At 46.4% G+C, this 22671-nt stretch overlaps 1 protein-coding gene across 1 annotated transcript; it reads right to left on the bottom strand.

Moving 5' to 3' along the window:
* Nucleotides 1–1032: 1032 nt before the first annotated feature.
* On the bottom strand, nt 1033–19397 carry fermt1 (FERM domain containing kindlin 1). Its single transcript, XM_007898284.2, has 15 exons — nt 19097–19397; nt 17640–17812; nt 15361–15594; nt 14653–14796; nt 12845–13058; nt 11570–11672; nt 10877–10984; nt 9911–10042; nt 5757–5806; nt 4838–4962; nt 4238–4344; nt 2620–2841; nt 2282–2406; nt 1965–2106; nt 1033–1444 (listed from the first exon to the last, which is right to left on the bottom strand). The coding sequence occupies exons 2-15, from the start codon at nt 17791–17793 to the stop codon at nt 1271–1273; spliced, it is 2034 nt and encodes a 677-aa protein (XP_007896475.2). The 5' UTR covers nt 17794–17812; nt 19097–19397; the 3' UTR covers nt 1033–1270.
* Between the last annotated feature and the right edge of the window lie 3274 nt (nt 19398–22671).

The raw sequence follows: 22671 nt of genomic DNA, 5'->3' as shown, positions 1-22671 counted from the left end.
CGGGCTTACAGAGTAAGTGCTCGTGAAATGATGACCTCTCTATCTGTGATCAGGGCTCCCTCTGCCTCCTCTTCCGCCCGGACCTCACCGTCGTGTTCAACCCAGTCGATCACGCTATGCTCCTTCACTGCCTGCTCCATCAACTCAGTGGGACCGCACTCCCTTGGTTTGAGTCCTACTTTACAAACCGCCAGCACTACATTTCCTCAAAAGGTTTTTCTTCTCGCATCCGTCCGATCACCTGCGGTACCTTGGCTCCCTTCTATTCCTCATCTATATGCTCCCTCTTGGTGATGTAATCTGCAAACACAGGGTTAACTTCCACATGTAAACGGTTGACACACGACTCTACTCCTTCTGCAGCTGTGAGCCCCCAGTCCCCTGATGTCTGGCTGAGCTGTCATCAGCATTGCCCAGAAATACTGGGCAATATTTCATGCGGGTCCACAGAAATACTGTGGACCCGCATGGCTCAGGAACTGGACTAGAGACACATCACCTTGTAGCCAGCTCAGCCCTCCGAGACTCTGCTTACCTCCCACCGAGATGTTTAGTGAGATTCAAAAGGGAAAAACAGTGAGGGGTAGAGACAGAGAGAGAGACAGGGTGGTAGAGGAGAGGTTGGGTGGAGATGGAGCAACAAAGGGAGATGAGAGAAGAGCTGGCTCCTTGTGTGAGTCACAGCAATAACAAAGCAATTTTTTAGTTGATGTTGTAACAAATTTGTACTTTGTACAATGTCCAATTATCTGCACTATCTGCTTATCCACAGTGAGGAGGGTGGGCAGTCAGTAGACAATGGCCTCTCAACTGTACAGGGGGTTCGCAAAGTCCTGTTATCCCCATGTTTTTTTACTATGGTGCACTGACCAACAACTGAAACGTGGAAGAATGATGATAATTGTATTTGGAAGTACTTCATTGTATTCAGTACAAGTGTTTAACTGTATTTAGATGTCCAGAGAATGGGTGTGTGTGAGTGCCATCATTTTCATGGCAGATAATGATCCGTGGCCATGTTCGGTGCCACATCTTCTGTAACATGATGGAATGACGAGGCTAAATGCATCTCTGACAACTTGTTTCAGCTCTTCCATAGTCTCATATCACTGTTTTGTAACGGGGTAACAAGATTTTGTGGACACCCTGTGGGTACTTGTTGCTCCCAGGCCGGTGTGGAATGGTCAGTTAGGTGCCAAGCTGTGTAACTGTGTTGATTTGACGTGATGCATGTGGAGCGAGGGATCTGTTGGTGTGGCAGTCTCTGATGCTAATCTTGCCCCCCGGTCAGTTTGTGAAACAAATCTTCGTCCAGGGTCTCATTCTGGTCCTTGGAGCGAGTGGACAGAAAGATGTAGCCTCCGATGTACTCGTGGATGATCTTACAGTCTGCGTTCAGACAGGTGAGTGCCACGGCAACACTCTGATCAAACTCAATTGCAACCTGAAATGGGAGGATTCACATTGGTATTGTGGAGTAACGTAGAGTTGTGCTTAGCGCAGGCGCCCACCTCGCAAAGACCCAGATTCGATTCCCGGGCGGGGTGAAACTTAAGTCAAGTTTCCTTACTCCACACGCCTCTGTTTACCTAGCAGTAAGTCGGAACTTGGTTGTTAGACGGATCATTTTCCGGGGGTAATAATAATAATAATAATTGGTCACTCAATCCACAACTCTTTGTGTTGCCGTCAAATACACAGTCACTCCATTTCACAGTAAATCCTGTGAAGCGCTTTGAGACATCTTTCCGATGCAAGTATTATTATTATTATCATAATCATATTATTATTAAGACTGCAGCGTGGGGAACTAAATGCTGCTGACTATTCAGCGCTTTGGGACATCCTCCTGACGTGAAAGGCGCTCGATAAATGTAATTTTGTCGTCGTCGTCGTCGTTCTGATCACAAGCTGAAGGCAGCGGTTTTGTACCTGGTTGTTCTGGGCTACATTGATGGTCTCACCTGCCTGATCTCCCAGTTGACGTTCCACTGCTTTATATTACTGTATCGCCAGGTAATGAGCGGGTCCCCTGTTGCCATGTCTATTCTGATCAGACGGTTATAGGAAACGCCCAGCAGGTCGTCCTTCTTACTTCCTCTGAACCTGTAGGACGGGTTTGTGTAGAGTATCAGAGTTACTGACCGGTCATGTAGTTACTGACCAGTTGGGAGGGAGACGTGTGGAAATCATGTGCCAGACGTGTGCAAGACATGTGGGAGACGCGTGGGAGCGGACACGACACAAGATGGTGATATTGTCCATCACGTCAGGCACTCACCTGGCCACAAAGTAGGAGATGCCGAAGGCAGGCAGCGACTGCCAGGCCTGAATAAACTGCAGCTTCGCCTCCACCAGCGACATGTGAGCAACATTAACACGGGCCTCCAGCACACGCGTGACCAACTGTGATAACACGCAGATCAGAGATACTTTATGGAACGTCATCTACTCACCCTTCACACCTCACACCCTCACCCACACACACCCCTCACCCCTCTCACACACACACCTTCACCCCTCACACACACATACCCTCACACACACATACCCTCACACACACACACCCTCGCCATACATCCTCAGTCCCAAACTCGGAGTATTAACAGTGTGTCGTACCTGCTTATTTTTGAACTTTTTCAGGTATCGGGGGGAGACCAGGGATTCGGGGCTGATGTCCATGGTGACCGTGTCAGGGACAGCTTGAGCTAAGCCGTTGACGTTTTTCATCTTGAGGAAGGTCTGTATGTTGTGGACCTCGGTCAGGAAGGAGCTATCAGCCATGGTCTTCCCCTTGGAGGCCAACTTACAGGCTGCCATCCACTGTGCGTACTGGCTCTCCTACACCATATACACATCAGACACACTATTATAATAATGTACTGGCTCTCCCATATCATATACACACCAGATACACTATTATAATAATGTACTGTCTCTCCTATACCATATACACACCAGATACACTATTATAATAATGTACTGGCTCTCCTACACCACATACACTGTTATATTAACACTAATACACTAATTAACACTAATACACTACCATAATAATATTAAGGGGACAATCAAATCCTTGAATCTATCACGTAATTGAAATATCTCAAAGCGCTTCACAGGATTTACTGTAATGGCAGTGACTGTATTTTGTGGGCAAAATTTGGCTGCCAATTGGCGCACAGTAATGTCCCGCAAACAGCCATGAAACAGTGACCAATTTTTTTTTATCTGGTGGACTGTCGGCCAGGACACCGGGAGAGAGAAACTCCCTTCTCTTTTTGAACAGTGTCATGGGATCTTTAACGTCCACCTGAACAGGCACAGATGGGACCTCGGTTTAACGACTCATCCGAAGGACGGCACCTCCGACAATGTAGTTCACCCTCCCAGCACTGCATTGGAGTGTTAGATTAGACTATGTGATTCCAAGTCCTGAACTAGAGTTTGAATCCACAACCCACTGACTCAGAGATGAAAGCGCTACCACGACGCCAGGTTGACTATATGCTACATATACATTATATACCATAAACTATACATACTATATATTCCACATATACCATATAAAATATACTGTATATTGTAAGAGCTAGGACATTAATAATATTAATAATCTTTGTATTTAATACAGTGCCCGACATCTCAAAGCGTCTCACAGAGTTTAATCTGAAGTATAAGATAAACAGAATCTTCCAGTAATATGTAATAAAATAAGCCTCCACTCCCCTTTCAAATCAAGTCTCTCCTGTTTCCCTTATCAACATTTTGTGAAAGATCAGAAAGCTGGAGAAGTGGAACTGGTCATTGAGTACGCTGCGAGAGGGCATCAGGGTGAGATTAGTAAATGGGCAAGCGGGGAGGTGAGAAGTTTTCCTGCACACAGTGGTCAGCATGTGGAATGAACTGAGGTTGAGGCAGAATCCATATTAATTTCAAAAGGGACTTAGATAACGTAAAAAGAGTCAACTTCAGGGATATGAAGAAAAGACAGATAATAATAATAATAATAATTCTTGCATTTGATATAGCGGGTTATCACGTCGTTGAGACATCTCAAAGTGCTTCACAGAATATACTGTAAGTAGATTGACTTGCGTCTTTTGTGGATGAAACGCAGCAGCCAAGCTAGAGTCTAACCAGCTAAAAGCACATAACTTGCCATTGATTCAGCTGTCTGGCAAGCTTTCCCGCTGCTTGTTCAGCTAGGACAGCCCTGTGTGTATAAAGCACTTACGTTGTGACATTTCAGGTGCACTTCATTCATGCCATCACTCACAGGAACCAACAATTTGATCCCAAATTTCTGCCCCGTCACATTCACGTCTGGTACAACTTCACACCCTGTAAATAATCGGAGATCACAGCCGTGAGTTACACCAATACACCCAATTCAGTGTGACCAGTGTGTAGTGATAGCGTCTTTTAACATTGTTGCGACATCTCAAAGCACTTCACATAATATACCGTAAAGTGGATTGACTGTGTTTTGTGGGCAAAACGCAGCAGCCAATTGTGCACAGCAGTGTCCCACAAACAGTCGTGGATTGAGTGACCAAATGTTTTTTTTTGGAGGGATTATTAACCCTGGAAAGTGATCCACCCATCAACTAATAGCTGGGTTCCCACTTTCACTGCTAGGTTACCAGAAGTGTGTGGAATAAGGAAACTTGTCTAAGGTTTCGCCCGCCCAGGAATGGAATGCAGATCCCTCTCTTCCAAGGCGAGCGCACTAATCACTAGTTTACATGACTAAAGTGCAGTGCATACATTAAGTGCGTGTCAGGATTCCCGGTACGGAGATTGCTGGAGTCTGGATTCTGCGGTAGTGTCTTACCCCTGAGGTTTATCTGTTCTATTGGTTGATCCTGAGAAACCTCCTTATTCTTGTAGTAAGATATGGAGACATCTCTGAAGGTGACGTAGTACTGTTTGTACGGTCTCAGTGTCAGTTTCTTGGGCCTGGAAATGGGACACGTTTTTATAATTTCAGAAAAGAGAAAACATTTTCTTCTGAGAATACTTACACTGCAATCCAAGCCAGCTTTAACCTAAACCCCCCTCTCGATCATTGCTTCTCACAAGACCACACATTTAGTCTGGGTGAAGAAGGTTCTTCGTCCCCCCAGTCCCTGTCCCCCATCACAGCATACAGCTCTGACTAACAAGCTGTAATTTCTGCTGCAGTTTCAATAATAATAATAATCCTTGCATTTGATGTCGCACCTTATCACGTTGTTAAAGCGTCTCAAAGTGCTTCACAGAATATATTGTAAAGTGGATTGATTATTTTGTGGACGAAACGCAGCAGCCAATTGCGCACATCAGTGTCCCACAAACAGTCATGGATTGAGAACATACTCCCACCCGCTGTTCATCAGTCTCCCATGTACTGCCTCACCCTGTACAATGTTAAACAGTGTCTACCACAGTTCTACCCACTCGCTTCATCTATCAAGGTTTCCCTGTACTTCTCACCTGTCCTCTTCCCAATGCATAATGCCTCCTTCCTATCTTAGTGTCCTATGCAAATTGTGATTGAGAAAATAAACCCAGAAAGTGAAAAATACTTTCCAACACACCAGGGCAGCAGAACCCAAGGGCACAGAACAATTTCAGGACTGTTACCAGTAATGGGGGGACAGTAGGGTGGGTGTTCTGAAGGGATGAGATTAGATGGGGCAAAGGGTCTTCTTCATCCAATCTTCATCTCTTTTGTCAAATAAATCTGATAAATAAGAGACATAAGGACTTACCGGAAGATTTTAAGATAATCTGCCAACTTTGGGATATCTGTGATGTCCGCCTAAAGTGAAACCAATTCCTCAAATTAATGTAATTTATCGTGTAATTACCTCACACATTCACACACCCACACCTCACACACCTTACACACCCACACCTCACACACGATAAACTGGGAGCAGCTGAGGACTGGGGTGATGGGTGTTGATGTGGGAGAGGCGAGAAGGTAAACAGTGGTTTCCCCTGGGCTGGTTCCAAGGTGACATGTTTGACAATGAAAGACTTGGAAGCCAATCCACCCTCTGTGATGATCTAGTCCGGTTCCTGAGTGGGTCTGTAGTATTCCAGGGCACTGCTGATGAGAGCACGGCCAGCCTGGCTTATTGACAAGACCTGAAAGGGCAGACCAGTCACTGGGGGCAGTGAATCATCCCACTCAGCTCCTGTTAATCCTGCAAGTCAAAGCATTAAGAACAACAACAACAACAACAAGATTCCATTTATAGAGCGCCTTTCACGTCGGGAGGACATCCCAAGGCGCTGGACAGTTGGGTCAGGACCCGAGCAGGGGGGAAATGGTCAAGGTGAGGGGAGAGAAGGGAGGGAGCGAGGAGTGGGTAGAGAGTCGAGAGGGGAGCTGAAGGCACGGTTGAAGAGAAAGGTCTTGAGACCGGCCTTGAAGGAGGAAAGGGAGGAAGCAAGGCAAAGGCACTGGGGGATGGAGTTCCAGAGCCTGGGGGCTGAGAGGCTGAAGGCCCGGCCACCGATGGTAGGGCGGTTGGGGCGGGGGATGTGGAGCAGACCGGCGCCAGAAGAACGGAGGGTACGGGCAGGTAGGTAGGGGGATAGTAGGTCGGAGAGGTAGAAGGGAGCGAGGCCGTGAATGGCCGAGGATGAGGATCTTGAATTCGATCCTCTGGAGGATGGGAAGCCAGTGGAGGCGAGCGAGGGTGGGAGTGATGTGGTTGCAAAGCCTGGTGCGGGACAGTACACGAGCTGCAGAGTTCTGAATGACCTAACCGGTAGGGTTGCCCTAGCTGGACAAGAAATAGGAAAGAACAACAACATAATTATATTTATATAGTGCCTTTCACATCAGAAAGATGTCCCAAGGCCCTGAAAGACATGATATTATGGTAAGCTATGATTTACCTGGTTAGACTCCAGCGACTGCCCCAATGCACATTCTCGCCAGCCTGTAAAACACACTAAGACACACACACACGCGCACAGTGACACATACAGACATACACACATGCACACTCACAGACACATACCTACAGACCCACACAGACAAACATACACAGACACACACATAGACATGCAAAGACATACATATGCACACACTCACACACACATAGACATACAACAACAAAATTACATTTGTACAGCACCTTTCACATCGGGAAGACGTCCCAAGGTGCTGGACAGTCAGTGTTTCAGACCCGAGCTGGGGGTCAGGATTGGGGAGGGTGGAGGGCAGGGGGGAAGCAGGGTGATTGAAAGGATGGTCAAAGTGGAGGGTTTTGAGATGGATCTTGAAGGAGGCCAGGGAGGGAGCGAGGGGGAGAGACTGTGAGATGGAGTTCCGGAAAGTGGGGGCAGAGTGACAAAAGGCTTGCCCACCAATGGTAGGACAGGCAAGGTGGAGGGTGTGAAGCAGGCTAGAGCACGCTGAGCGGAGGGAGCAGGCAGAATGGTAGGGTGTCAGGAGGTCACAGAGGTAGGGGGGAGCAAGGCCATGGAGGGCTTTGAAGGTGAGGACCAGGATCTTGATCTGTATCCTCTGTGTGATGGGAAGCCGGTGGAGTCGGGTGATGGGGTCACGGAGCTTAGTGCGGGGGCTGGAGGGTTCTGGATGTGGCCTATGGAGGGAGGAGTTGGGGAAGCTGATAAGCAAGGAGTCAAGCCTCGATGCAATGCACGCATGTATGAAGGTTTCAGAGGCCTGCGTGTGAGACAGTGGCAGAGTTGGGTGATGTTGCAGAGGTAGGGGAAGGCAGAGCGGGTCATGGCACAGATGTGGGATAGAAAGGATAGTTGAGGGTTAAACAAGACCCCAAGGTTGCGGACTGGCTTAGCAATGGTGGAGAGTGCAGCCATGGATGGTGGTACTGTCAGTGCCTGAGGTGAGGAGGCGCTGACGGGAGCCAATTAGGAGAGCCTCAGTCTTATTGACATTCAACTGATGTGATGTCCGATAGACATTGACCCCATGTCTGGGGATGATGTCACCAAGAGGGAGTATATAGATATTGAAGAGAAGGGAACCAAGGACAGAGCCCTGAGGAACACCGCAAGAGATGGTGCAGGGGCTAGAGGAGAAGCTGTTTGTAGAGACGAAGTGGAGGCCGTGTGAGAGGTATGATCTGAACTATTCAAGGAGAGAACTGTGAAAGTCGAGGTGAGAGGAGAACCGGAGGACGAGGATAGAGTGGTCAACAGTGTTGAAGGCAGCAGAGAGGTCAAGGAGGACGAGGAGGCAGAGGGACCCTTGGTCGCAGGTGGACAGAATGTCATTTGTCACTTTGACCAGGGCTGTTTCTGTGCTGTGGGCGGCACGGAAACCCGATTGGAGGGGTTTGTGAAGGGAGTAGCGGAAGAAGAAGGAGTGAAGCTGGAAGCAATGCCTCCTCATTCCAGGACCTCGGAAAGGAAAGGGAGGTTGGAGATGGGGAGGTAGTTTGAGAGCATGGCTGGGTCCAGGGAGGTTTTTTTAAGGATAGGAGTGATGACGGACGTTTTTAAAGGGGTGGGAATGGTATCAGGGGACAGGGAGAGGTGTATGATGTCTGTGAGTAGAGGGGCAAGGATATGGAGCTGGGAGGTAAGGAGAGGGGTAGGGATGGGGTCGAGGGAGCAGGTCGTCGGTTTCATGCAAGTTATATGGTGGTGAGAGAGGAGTGGGAGACAGGTTCAAAGGTGTGGAGTAAAAGGGTGGGTAGGGGCCGGGGTGTGAGGAGAAGACGGGGAGGGGTAATAGACAGAAGGGCAGAGACAGCTGAGCGGATCCCCTTGACTTTGGATTCGAGGAAGTCCAGCATCGCCTCGCAGTTGATTGAAGTTGCCTAGGATGAGGAGGCATTCAGAGCAGAGGGAGACGGAAGATAGGAGGGTGAAGATGTCAGGGAGGAAGGTGGGGGAGGGCTGGGGTGGTGGTAGTGAGGGGTGATAGATCAGGAGAATTTTGAAGGAAAGGTTGGAGGGGTGATAAAAGGTCAGGTGCTCAAAGGAGGGAACGTTATGCTGAGTGGGGACCGGGAGATGAGAGCCACAACACCACTATGGTGTTTAGGTCGTGAGGTATGATGGAAGGTGTAGCTGGGAGATGTAGCCTCTGTCAGAGGGAAGGTGACGCCTGGAGTGATCCAGGATTCAGTGAGGGCGAGAATGACAATGTTTTCATCGACAATGAGGTCTTGGATGGTGAGTGTTTTATTGGAGAGGGAGCAGACATTTTGTAGGCCAATGCAGAGGGGACAGTTGGTGGCAGAATTTGGGGACGGTGTGGGGGGAGGATTGAGAGGGAGGATGGGGATGTGGATGAGGGAGGAGAGATTGGCCCCTGTGGTCAGGGACTTTGCGACGAGAATGGGGATAGGGCAGTCAGAGTGGCTGCTGTTTGACAGCCAGCGGCGTTGGCCACTGTGGGTCCGACAGAGGATTCGCAGCCTGGAGCAGAGGGAGGCCGTGGGATGGTCTAGCAGGGATAGAAGTCGGGGAGGGCGATGGGAGAGGAGGACCGAGCAGGAGTAATGGAGGGTAGAGGACAGGTCTCTGGTTGGATGTTCACCAGGAGAGTCAACAATGGCCGCGATGGCTGAAGCGGTGAAACCCACGTTGACTCCGTGTGACTCAGATAGGTGGGCCTCGGTCCCCACGTTGAGGATACATACGTACACACAGACACAGTCATACATACACAGACATACATACACACAGACACACACACACAGACACACCTTGCCCTGACCAAAACACCCCCAAAACTAATTTTGTGTTTTGATCTCAAAGATGGAGATGTTGTTCAGCAAATATTTTGTGTTTGAATCTCTTGGATCGCTATCCACATCTGCATTATTGTAACATGTGGCTGCCAGCCTGGCAGAAGGTGGACAAGATAGATCATTAATCTTTTCTGTACAGCATTTCCTATATTCCTCACCAAAGCATTATCTGTGGATCCGCCCTGCAGGGTCACCTCCAGGCTGGCGAGCGCTGCCTCCACCTCGTCCACGTCTTGCTCACACCGGCTCTCCCGCGGCTCCCAGCAAAGCGATAGGCTGCTAACATGGTACTGCAACCAGACCCACACATCACTCAACAACAGCAACAACAATAGTCTGTGTGACTGTACTATATCTCTTATATATTAAGAGAAATAGCGCTCTTAACGCGGGGTAGCATCTCAGAGCACTTAATTCTCCCACACAGCTCCGATTAACCCTGCAAGCCACAGCCCTAAATAAAGTGTAGGGTGATCCTAGCTGGACAACCATTGGGAAAGCTTGCCAGACAGCAATATCAATGGCATGATATGTGTTTTTAGCTGGTTAGACTCCAGCAGTTACCCCAATAATAATAACAATCCTTGCATTTGATATAGCGCTCTTCACGTCTTATAGATGTCCCAAAGCGCTTCACAGAATATGCTGTGAAGTGATTTGACTGTATATTTGTGGGCAAAATGTGGCAGCCAATTGCGCACAGCAGTGTCCCACAATCAGTCGAGGATTGAAAATGACCAATTTATTATTTTTTTTGTTTTTTGGAGGGATTATTATTAGGTGTGTAGAGTAAGGAAACTTGCCCAAGGTTTCGCCCTGACCTGCCTGGAATTGAACCCAGGTGTCTCGCTTGCAAGCGAGTGCTCTAACCACTGAGCTACAGGACTCCACAGGGTAATGCACACTCTGGGGTTCCCAAGCCTTGGGACTAATATTTTTTGAAATTAGGTACGCAGGATGTGTCCCTCCAAGGAGAGAGTGTGCATTCCATTCCAACAATCTATCTCTGAGATTTCCACGTGTAGATGGGATGTATGGTTTGGATTCTGTTAGCACAATGATGGGTTTCCACATGCGTCACACACCCGGCTGACCAGAAAATGAAGAAAAAGAATTGTCCCAACCTGTAAACCCGCGAACATCAGCATCTCCTCCTCCGTGCAGTCGATCTCCTCCAGGAGGATGGCCCAGCGAGCCTGCTCATACAGCTGGTTAATCCTCACAGCGTCATACTGCACAGAGACAGGGGTCATTATATCCATTTAGACCAGCAACGGTTCAGCTCCATTCATCCCAATGTCGACAAACCACCAGGTGTCACAAACCACACTCAACCCTCCATCAACCTCCCAACACCCCCGACCTCCCAACCCTCCCCGACCTCCCAATCCTCCCCGACCTCCCACACGCCCAACCTCCCAACCCTCCCCGACCTCCCACATGCCCGACCTCCCAACCCTCCCCGACCACCCAAGCTCCCCCGCTCCCAACCCCCCCTGACCTCCCAACCTTCCCAACCTCCCAACATCCCAACCTCCCAATCCCACCTGACCTCCGAACACCCCATGACCTCCAACCAACCCCCGACCTCCCAAAATACCTCCCGACTTCACATAATACCCCCAAACTCACACACCTCCTTCCCCCAAAAACCCGACCTCCCTAAAATACCTCTTGGGGTGTCACACTGAACCAGGCTGACAAAAGGTGTCACAGAGAGCGAGAGAGAGGGGGAGGGTTGGTTGGCACAATGTGCTACTACAGTAACACAATAACTCCGAATGGAACAATCAGATCATGGCGGTCGCGGCTCTTACCTTTGGGTTGAGATCAAAGAAGCTGTAATATTTATATCTCAGGAGCAGCTGCTCGTTCTCCTGGAAGCCTTGCTCCATCAGTGAACGGGAGGAATCCAACCACCTAAGCAGCATAGAAGATAAAGGAACCAGGAGACAAGTCACCACAGATCTGGGGAGAACCCGCAGCTTTTCCCTATATTTCCCATTTTCAGTGTGAATGCGCCACCTACATTTACCCTCGGAACAACTGGTTCAAATCTGCTTTACTTTTCCTTCAAACAGTCCCTCAGCCGTCTCACCCACAAAACACACCACCATTCCACATTCCAGCTCATCCTGTGAAGCGCTTTGAGATTCCTCCAGTCATATCAAATATAAGTATTATTATTATACTATTTAACTCTATGTAACAATACATAACTCCATGTCACTATAGATATCTCTGTGTAACTCCCTGTAACTCTGTGTATCTCTATGTAACTGTGTTTCTTTATGTATCTCACGTCCTCCTGACGTGAAAGGCCACTACTGTATATAAATGGAATTTGTTGTTTTTGTTATCTCTATGTATCTCTGTAATTCTGTGTATCCCTGTATATCTCAATGTGTCTCTGTGTTTCACTGTAACATCCCCAGTTCCTCAGACAATTTTGTTTGGTCAGCCGGGTGTCTGACACACGCGGAAATCCATCACCATGTTTAAGAGTATCCAGACCAAACTGAGAATTTCATGCATCCACCCACACATGGAATAGAGATAGATTGTTGGAATCTGTCTGTATATCTCTGTATATCTCTGTGTATCTCTCTGTGTGTATCTCTGTCTATCTCTTATGTATCGCTGTATCTCTCTATGTATATCTATGTATATCTCTCTGTGTATATCTCTGTGTATATCTCTCTGCGTATCTCTGGATCTCTCTGTGTATGTCTCTCTGTGTATCTCTCTGTGTATCCATCGTTCTGTAGGTATTTCTGCGTGTATCTCTGTGTATCTCTTTGTGTATCTCACTGTGTGTATCTCTGTGTGTATCTCTGTGTGTATCTTTATCTCTCTGTGTATATCGCTGTGTATATCGCTGTGTATCTCTCTGTGTATCTCTCCATCGCTCTGTGTGTATCTCTGTGTGTCTCTCTTGCTCGTGAAGTGTGGTAATGCTCTCGGTGCTATATGAAATGTGAGGAGGATTCTGATTGACTGTAATGGGCCACACAGTTGGACCTGCTCCTTCAAGAGGCAAAAATGTCAAATCCCAAATAAGAAAGTTCCAGGATGATAAGAATTGTTCTTACCCTGCGTTTACCTTGGCCTTGTCTAGGTGGCTCTGCGGACGGTACATTCTGGCCAGGATGTCGGGGGTGAGATCTGGCTGGCTGATGGCCAGGACGCTGCAGTTGTGGTCAGCCAGAGGACTATCGCTGAACCAGGTGACTGTGGAGGAGAGAGGCGTGCCATTCACGGGGTCAAATAGAGGAGTCATTGTCTTGCTGTACAGACCAGGACTCGCTGCAGGAGATAACCACAGACAAATACCATCCTGTTAATACATTTCATTTCCCACAAACATCAATCCGAAATTACTTGTGGAACGGTGAAATATTTTATTATCATGACTATGTGTTGGGTGCTCACTGTAGATAGAGGTCTCTGTTGGGTCTCTATAATGATGAGGTCTGTATCTCTCTGTACTGATGGTCTCTCTCTCGCTCGCTCTCACTCTGTTTCTCTATAAGTTTCTTTTAAGTATCACATTCAGTCCAGCTTAGTTGGTAGCACCAGAATGTTGTGGGTTCAAGCCCCACGTCAGGACTTGAACTCATATAATCTTGCTGACATTGCATTGTCACTGGTGCCATTCATCGGATGAGACGTTAAGCCGAGATCCTGGTATGTGTGTGTGTGTGTGAGATAACAACATGGACTTATGGTCATAGTCAAAACAAGACTTGTTTAAAAAGCAGAAGAATAAGGAGAAACAAAGAAGAGATGAAGATAATGAAGAAAAGATAAGGAAGAGGAAACTCATGTCACTACTAATTCTACTCTCGGGCTGAGTAACTATACCTGTCTGAATCATGCACATTCCTATATAAAGGTTTAAACAAAACATCTTGACTCTGTGAGCTTGATCATCTCAGTGTCTACATCATTGCCCAATTTGATTTAAATTAAATACAGTTACATTTGGTGACGACTTAAGTCAACACCTCCACACGGCTCTGTGATGCTGATCACTCTCCCAGTACTGACATTCTCCCCGGTATTCTCAGCAATGATTGCTCTCCAGAATTCCCAACAGTGACCGCTCTTCCCTATATTCCCAGCGATGATAGGACAGATTGTACTGAGCCTGGACATCCTGAGCTCCTCAGATCCTTTTTTTTTTGGTCAGCAGCCGGGTGTACCGAAACACATGGAAACTCATCACCACACTTAACAGTATCCAAACCAAGCTGAGAATTCCATGCATAATAATAATAATAATAATCCTTGCATTTGATATAGTGCTTTTCACGTCTTCTAGACGTCCCAAAGCGCTTCACAGAATATACTGTAAAGTGAATTGACTGTATATTTGTGGGCAAACGTGACAACCAACTGCGCACAGCAGTGTCCCACAAACAGTCATGGATTGAAAATGACCAATTTATTATTGTTTTTTTGGAGGGATTATTATTAGGCTCTGTGTGGGGTAAGGAAACTTGCCCAAGGTTTCGCCCTCTGCCTGGAATTGAACTCAGGTCTTGCAAAGCGAGTGCTCTAACTATTGAGCTACAGGACTCCCATGCATCCCACCTACACACAGAAATCCCAGAGACAGATTGTTGGAATGGAATACGCACTCTCTCCCTGGAGGGACACATCCTGCTCACCTAATTCCGGCAAGTATTAGGTGCAGGTTGGTAGGAGCCAAGGCTTGGGGATCCCAAGAATTGTTTTAATATTACCTATAGCCAACAGGATTGATTGTTCACTCTGTAATAACTGCTGGAGTCTACCTTAGCTAAACCATATAGCTTGCCATTGAGGGCACTGTCTGGCAATCAATTCACCCAACATCTTGGACAGTGATGACGGGCATTCACTCCAAGCGCTTCACCTAATGATCCCGGAGACACTGGTAACTGCTCCAAGTCTAGAATATCCTCACTGACGGAATCCTTTGCCTTTTCTTTTCTCTTCTTCTTTTTGAAGCTCTCGTCTGGTGGTCTCAGCAGAGAGAGTTCCTCTGACCGTCGGATATCTGCAATTCATAAAACAGTAAGTCTCCTTTCCAACAACAAATTACATTTATACAGCGCCTTTCATGTCGGGAGGTGCTGGGCAGAAAATGGTTTGCACCTGAGCTGGAGTTTGGGATTAGGAAGGGGTGGAGGGCAAGGGGGTGGAGGAGGGAAGATGGCCGAAGGCACGGTCAAAAAGGAAGCTCTTGAGATTGACCTTGAAAGTGAGGCTCTGGGATGGAGTTCCAGAGGATGGGGGCAGAAAAATTGAAGGTGTGGGACATGGAGTAGGCATTTTTGACAGCATTCTGCCAATAATAATCCTTGCAATTGATATAGCATCTTATCACATCTTCGAGACGTCTCAAAGTGCTTCACAGGATTTACTGTAAAGTGAATTGACTGTATATTTTGTGTGTGATACGTGGCAGCCAATTGCACACAGGTCGCATACACACACACACATAGATGTGCTAATTGTTAATTTTACACAAACCTGGGTTCTCGCTGAAGCCTGACTCAGTCACTGTATGAGGTAAAGCGAACGGCACGTGCTACACTTACTCAGTTTGTGCTACACTTACTCAGTGTCTTGCAGATGTCGATGACGACCCTGAAGACCACAGCAGAGAAGCTGACCTTTAACCTCACCGTCCTCATGTTAGGTAGCTGGAGTTTTAAGGGTTTGTGTTGTGGGGTGAAGGACAGCCTGGCGTCCGCCTGCACCCCGCATTTGTCCAGAGTCCAGTGGGTTTTTAGAAGCCAACAATGTTTCTGTTCCCACCAAAGAGCGTGGTCAGACCAGTCCTGGGCCATCTCTGTAGGAATCAAACCCATATATTCAGTTCAAGACCCACATCCAGACTTGGTAACCATACCACACTGACACACCAAGCCAATATGTCAAATGTAAAGATTATTGTTATTATTATTGTTATTACAGAGTGAACAATCAATCCTGTTGGCTCTAGGTAATATTAAAACAATTCTTTTATTTGATACAGTGCCTGATTATAATAATAATAATCCTTGGATTTGATATAGAACCTTATCATGTCATTGAGATGTCTCAAAGCGCTTCACAGAATATATTGTAAAGTGGATTGTCTGTGTGGTTTGTGGGTGAAACGCAAACCAATTGTGAGCAGCAGTGTCCCACAAAAAGTCGTTAATTTTCTTTGGAAAGGATTATTACCCCCAGAAAGCAATCTGCCAATCGACTAGCAACCGGGTTCCTACTTACTGCTAGGTAAACAGAAGCATGTGGAGTAAGGAAACTTGTCTAAGGTTTCACCCGGCCCAGGAATTGAACCTGGGTTTTTAGATTCATAGATTTCATAGAATGTTACGGCACAGAAGGAGACCATTCGGCCCATCGAGTCTGTGCCGGCTCTTTGACAGAGCAAGTCACTTTCACTAACCCCAATCACCAGCTTTCTCCCCATAACCCTGCAAACCCATCTTCCCCAGATACCTATCCAGTTCTCTCTTAAAAGCTGTTATCGAATCGGACTTCACTACCCTTTCAGGCAGATCATTCCAAATTCAAACAACTCGCTGAGTGAAAAAATTTTGGTAGATATTTTAAGACTGTGACCACGGGTCACAGACACACCTACCAGCGGAAACAGCTTTTCCTTATCTAGCCTGTCGAAACCTTTCATGATCTTGAAGACCTCTGTCAGGTCCACGCGTAACCTTCTCTGCTCTAATGGGAAAAGTCCTAACTTCTCCAGCCTGTCCTCATAGCTAAGGTTCCCCATTCCTGGTATCATTCTCGTGAATCTCCTCTGCACCCTTTCCAGTGCCTTAATGTCCTTCCTGAAGTAAGGTGCCCAGAACTGGACGCAGTACTCCAGCTGAGGCTTAACCAGTGTTTTGTATAGATTAACCATAACCTCCCTACTCTATGCCCCTACTAATAAAGCTCAGTACACCAAATGCCTTTTTGACTGCCATATCTACCTGCCCCGCTACCTTTAATGATTCGCTTACTTGAACACCCAGATCTCTCTGTACGTTCACCCCCTTAAGATTGAGCTACCAAGTCTATATTGCCTCCTATCATTTTTCCTACATAAGTGTATCACCTCACACTTATCCACATTGAAATCCATCTGCCACATGTCAGCCCATTCCACCATTCTGTGTGTGTCTGCTTGCAGTTGGTTACAGTCCTCCTCACTATTTACTACCCAACCTAACTTTGTATCATCTGCAAACTTGGAAATAGTGCTCTCTATGCCCAAGTCCAGATCATTAATATATATTAGAAAGAGCATTGGTCCCAATACCGATTCCTGGGGGATACCGCTGCACACCTCCTTCCATTTCGAGAAACACCCATTAACCACCACCCTCTGCTTTCTGTCACTCAGCCAGTTCTTAATCCAAACTGCCATTGTCCCCTTAATACCGTGGTGACTCTCCAAGGCACTATATCAAATGTAAAGACTATTATTATTACTTAAATATTATTACAGAGTGAAGAGTTAATCCTGTTGGCTTTAGGTAATAGTTCAAAAATTCTTATACTTCATACAGTGCCTTATCATATTGGAGGATGCCTCAAAGTATCTCACAGGATATATTTAATGTCTGAATTTTGTAGTCAAACATAGCATCCAATGCGCACACAGCAACGTCTCACAAACAGCCATGGAGTGAGTGACAAATTTTATCTGAGGAATTGTCAGCCAGGACACCAGGAGAGAAACTCCCTTCTCTAGTCTGTGAGCTCAAAGTCCCCGACATGGGGCTTCAACCTTTCTACCCTGGAGTGACAATACTACCGAGTGAGCCAGGCTATTAACTATTAATAGCACAAGCAATTATGCATCTCAACGGGCAATATTTCACTTACGGATTTGTTCAACTAATTTTAACATGACTCCTCCAATGTGAAAGTCTCCTGTTACTCTTAGAGTGAACTCCAGGGGTAGCTCTCCATCCGGTTGGTCCACCAAGACCTTCAGCTCCCAGGAAGAACCCCCGTACTCGCTGGGTGAAGAGGCCATCTTCTTCAATACCCCGTCCCTGCCAACGAAGAGACATCAATGATATATTTAATACAGCATTTAGATTGCAAGGTGTACGTTTTGTATCTGAAACAAATTAAAGCTACATTCCTCATTGCAAAACCACTAGAAAACTCAGAATATAATAATAACAAACCTTGCATATGACTCAGTGCCTTATCATGTCATTGAGATGACTCAAATCATTTCACAGAGTATACCTTAAAGTGAATTGACTGTATATTTTATGGGCAATTAAATATCAACTCAGATAACTGGAAATGGAGACCGTGTGCGTGTATATAATTTGCTAAAGTGACTGATATTACAAAAACCAAAAACAGCATTCGAGTTGAATTGGTCAAACAGACATATGGAAATGCATCGCCCAAAGACAGAAATAGTTCGAATTTAGGAATTCTGGTTCTCCCGCATTCCTGTCTCTTAGCCTCAGAATAAATCTGACCACTTAAAGGTATACCACCTGCCGCTAACAGTGAGAACTCTGGGTATTCAGGCAAGTGGCAACTTGTGTGAAATATTCGCAGACTCCAAACACACCACAGCCTCTCTTTGTGAAGTTTTTACTTTAGGTTGCTGATGATTTGATCTGAGAAGTAAAATTAAATAAATTAGAGTTCAGGCACCCCAGAAAACCAAAAAAAGACAAAGAGCCAGGGAAGAGAGGAGCTATGTGCGAAGGGCAAAAAGTTATAAAAATATATATATCAAAGAGATTTTTTTTAAATTGTGGGAAAGATTATATCCCCCCCACCCCCCACTCCCCCGCCAAAGGTAAAGGACGTGAGATTCAAGGGCAGAAATAGGCTTAATTTGTTATTTCAAAGCTTGGGGAAAGTTTTTTTTATAAAGGATAAATTGTAGTCCTGTAGCGTAGTGGTTAGAGCGCTCACCTCACAAGTGAGAGGACCCAGGTTCGATTCCCAGGAGGGACAAAACTTTAGGCAAGTTTCCTTACTCCACACACCTCTGTTTACAGCAGCAAGAAGGAACCCGCTTGTTAGTCAATTGGGAGATCGCTTTCCAGGGGTAATAATCCCTCAAAAAAATAATAATCTTTGTCCCTCAATTCACAACTGTTTGTGGGACACTGCTGTGCACAATTAGTTGCTGTGTTTCACCCACAAAATACATACTCAATCTATTTTACAATATATTCTGTGAAGCTGTTTGAGATGTCTCAATGACATGATAGAGTGCTATATCAAATGCAAGCTTTATTATATTATTATTATATTAAACTGTGACAAGTAACCTTACCAAAGAGAGGGTTGCTGCTCACCTCGGTCTTCTGCCTCTCCAGATCTTGTATAAAGCTGCTCTTCACTGCTCCTCCCGCTCCCTGCAGCAGTGACTGACTGCGAAGCCCTGGACAAACTCACACATACAAAATACGCTGGACGAGTGAGGCTTTTCACATCAATGTTCACAAAACCACCGCTGGTTTACCGGCACCTGAGCAACAACCTGATCACCAACCGGAGAGAGCTGTTCCAACCAAAGTGCTCAGTGACTGAACTAAGATAGGAGATCCCCCACCTCCACCCCGAGAGAATTCCTGCCGTTCTGTAAACATGGGCGTGCTACAGAGATTGACAGAGATGGAGCGAGTGGTTGTCACCTCCTCTCATTACAGTGCCCCGCTTCCTCACTAATATGCAGTCAGGACTCTGAAATTCCAGCCAGCTGTTTGGTCTAAAAATTTCAAACGACGCCCATTTGTGGAAAACTCTTCAATCCGGCCTGCACTAGGAAGCCACTTACTTTTTTTAAAAAAACTGCAGAAAAAAAAACAGCTTCGAAGTCAAGGGTTGTTTTTTCAACAACTCTGCAACATCTTGTGTCAACCTGACTCAGTATTAGCGCTCTCGCCTCCAAGTCAGAAGCTTGTTGGTTCAAGCCCCACGTCGGGACTTGGACTCACATAGTCTAAGCTGACACCTCAATGCAGTGCTGCGGGGGGGTGTTGTATTGTCGGAGGTGAGATGTTCAGGTGGATGTTAAAGATCCTATGGAACTATGCGGAAAAGAGAAGGGAGTTTCCCTCTCCCAGTGTCCTGGCCAGAAATCCCCCAAATAAAAATCGTTCATTCACATCCTGGCTGTTTGTGAGACGTTACTGAGTGCAAATTGGCTGCCACTTTCATCCACAAAACACAGTGTATTTACAATACATGGAGACTACACTTTCCCTGGCAAGGGGTGGGATGTTACAGACCCTGGATTAGATGTGGGAACTGTTAGCTAGTCCGGCAGTGATTGATATGGTCCTCACCTGTTTTGTTTGGTTGCAATGTTTCAATTCGTCCAGAAAGTGGCGGAATTGCACGTTTCCCAGCAAAGGTTGTGAAACGAGTAAAGAGGCAGAGCTGATTATATCAGACACTGAATATTTGACGTATTTTAGTCCATCATTTTAAATTCTGTGGGTTCCTGAGTCTCTTCAAAGCAGCTGATAATAGCACCTCTGGAATTTCCATGTGTAGGTGGGATGCGTGGAACTCTGTTTGGTTTGGATACTCTTAAGCACAGTGATGGGTTTCCATATGTGTCAGACACCCGGCTGATCCCCAAAATTAGGACCTAATTTGTCAATAAACAGATACACCCAGATATCATTTCTCCCATATATTTAGAGACAAATATCGTAGCCAATTGTGTCAGCAAAAATCTAGATGAATTATCAGCCAGGATCCCAAGAGAAACTCCCTTCATTTTTCATACAAGATCTTTAACGTGCAACTGAACAGGTAGACAGAACCTTGGTTTAACGTCTCATCTGAAGGAAGGCGGATCCGACAATGCAGCACTCCCCCCAGTACTGCACTGGAGCATCAGCTGGACTCAAGCCCAAAGTCCCGACGTGGGGCTTGAACCCCAACCATCTGACTCAGAGGCGAGAGTGCTACCACTTAGCTAGGCTGACGCACAAGTCAAACCAAGATTGACAACGTAAATCAGAACAACCTTGGGTGGTGATTGCTGTAGTCCAGCATAGCTGATGACAGACCAGCCAGCCGGGCTCAGTAATAAAACGTGGGAAACATTCTTCCCATTCAGCTCCTGTTAACCCTGCAAGCCGCAGCTCTAACAGGTAGGGCGGGTGACAAGCAGTGAGAAAGCTTGCCAGGCAGTGCTCTCAACAGCAAGCAATATGGTTTTATCTGGTTGGACTCCCAACAATTACCCCAACGCACACTTTGGGGTCGCCCAAGCCTTGGCTCTTGCCCACCTGTGCCTAATACTCTCCAGAATTAAACAGGATACGTCCCTCCAGGGAGAGAGGGCGCATTCCATTCCAAACACAGGAATTTCCATGTGTAGGTGGTATTCAGCCTGGGGTAGTTCTGGCCTGTGTCACACACCCGGCTGGCCAAAATAAAAACTGCATCAGAAAGTCAAGAGGAAATTAATAATAATAATAATCCTTGCATTTGATATAGCGCTTTTCACGTCGGGAGGACATCCCAAAGCACTTCACAGAACACACTGTAAAGTGAATTGACTGTATATTTGTGGGCGAACGCGGCAGCCAATTGCGCACAGCAATTTCCCACAAACAGTCGTAGATTGAAAATGACCAACTTATTATTGTTTTTGGTTTTTGGAGGGATTATTAAAAAGCTATCAGAGAGCAATTAATCTATGGGCACGGGGGAGTGCAGAATTGCTCGATAAACAGGGTCAGTCTGGACCTGGGTGATATTCTACCCATATATTTGGGAGACAAATATCATTTATTAGTTACTTTGAGACTGTGCAGATGGACCAATTTTTGGGGGTAAAAAGGTGTCATTTTATTGAAACCATTTGTTTGCTGGCCTTCAATCAGTAGACCCGTGGTGCAGGATAAAAATAATAATCCTTACATTTGATATAGCACATTATCAGGTTGTTGTTCAGGTGTCAAAGCGTTTCACAGAATATATTGTAAAGTGTAGTGTCTGTGTTTTGTAGGCAAAATCCAGTAGACAATTTGCACACGGCAGCATCCCACAAACAGCTATGGAGTGAGTGATTAATTTTATTTGGGGGATTGTTGACCAAGATCCGAGGAAAGAGAAACTCCCTTCTCTTTTCAAATAGCGCCACAAGATCTTTAACGCCCACATGAACTGGCATCTTGATTTAAAGTCTCATCCGAAGGATGGCACTTCCAACAATACAACACCCTCCTGCACTGCATTGAAGTGTCAGCTTAGACTGTGTGATTCCAAGACCTACCGTGGGGCTTGAACCCACAACTTTCTGACTCCGAGGCAAAAGTTCTACCACTGAGCACGGACACACATGAACACGGAGAATGGATGAGAAGGGACAAACCCAGAGCAGCTGCTGGACATGGTGTACCAGACTACATCTCATCCGAAGGACGGCACCTCTGACAATAATAATAATAATAATCCTTGCATTTGATATAGCGCTTTTCACGTTGGGAGGATGTCCCAAAGCACTTCACAGAACACACTGTAAAGTGAATTGACTGTATATTTGTCGGCGAACGCGGCAGCCAATTGCACACAGCAATGTCCCACAAACAGTCGTAGATTGAAAATGACCAATTTATTATTGTTTTTGGTTTTGGAGGGATTATTATTAGGCTCTGTGTGGAGTAAGGAAACTTGCCCAAGGTTTCGCCCTGACTGGAATCGAACTCAGGTCTCTCGCTTGCAAAGCGAGTGCTCTAACCACTGAGCTACAGGACTCCAGGCAATACAACAAAACCCAGCACTGCATTGAAGTGTCAGTTGAGAGTGAGAGGGCGGGGGTGGGAGGGGGAAAGCTAGAAGTGGGGAAAAAGAGAAGTGGGGGTTCGCCCACACACCAATGTTCCCTGACCATGGCTAGCCTAAAAGC

This window comes from Callorhinchus milii, unplaced genomic scaffold (assembly GCF_018977255.1).
Source record: "Callorhinchus milii isolate IMCB2004 unplaced genomic scaffold, IMCB_Cmil_1.0 Scaffold3, whole genome shotgun sequence".
Classification (NCBI taxonomy): Eukaryota; Metazoa; Chordata; class Chondrichthyes; order Chimaeriformes; family Callorhinchidae; genus Callorhinchus; species Callorhinchus milii.
Note: the sequence above shows the minus strand (reverse complement) of the source record. Positions and strands in the feature narration are given on the sequence as shown.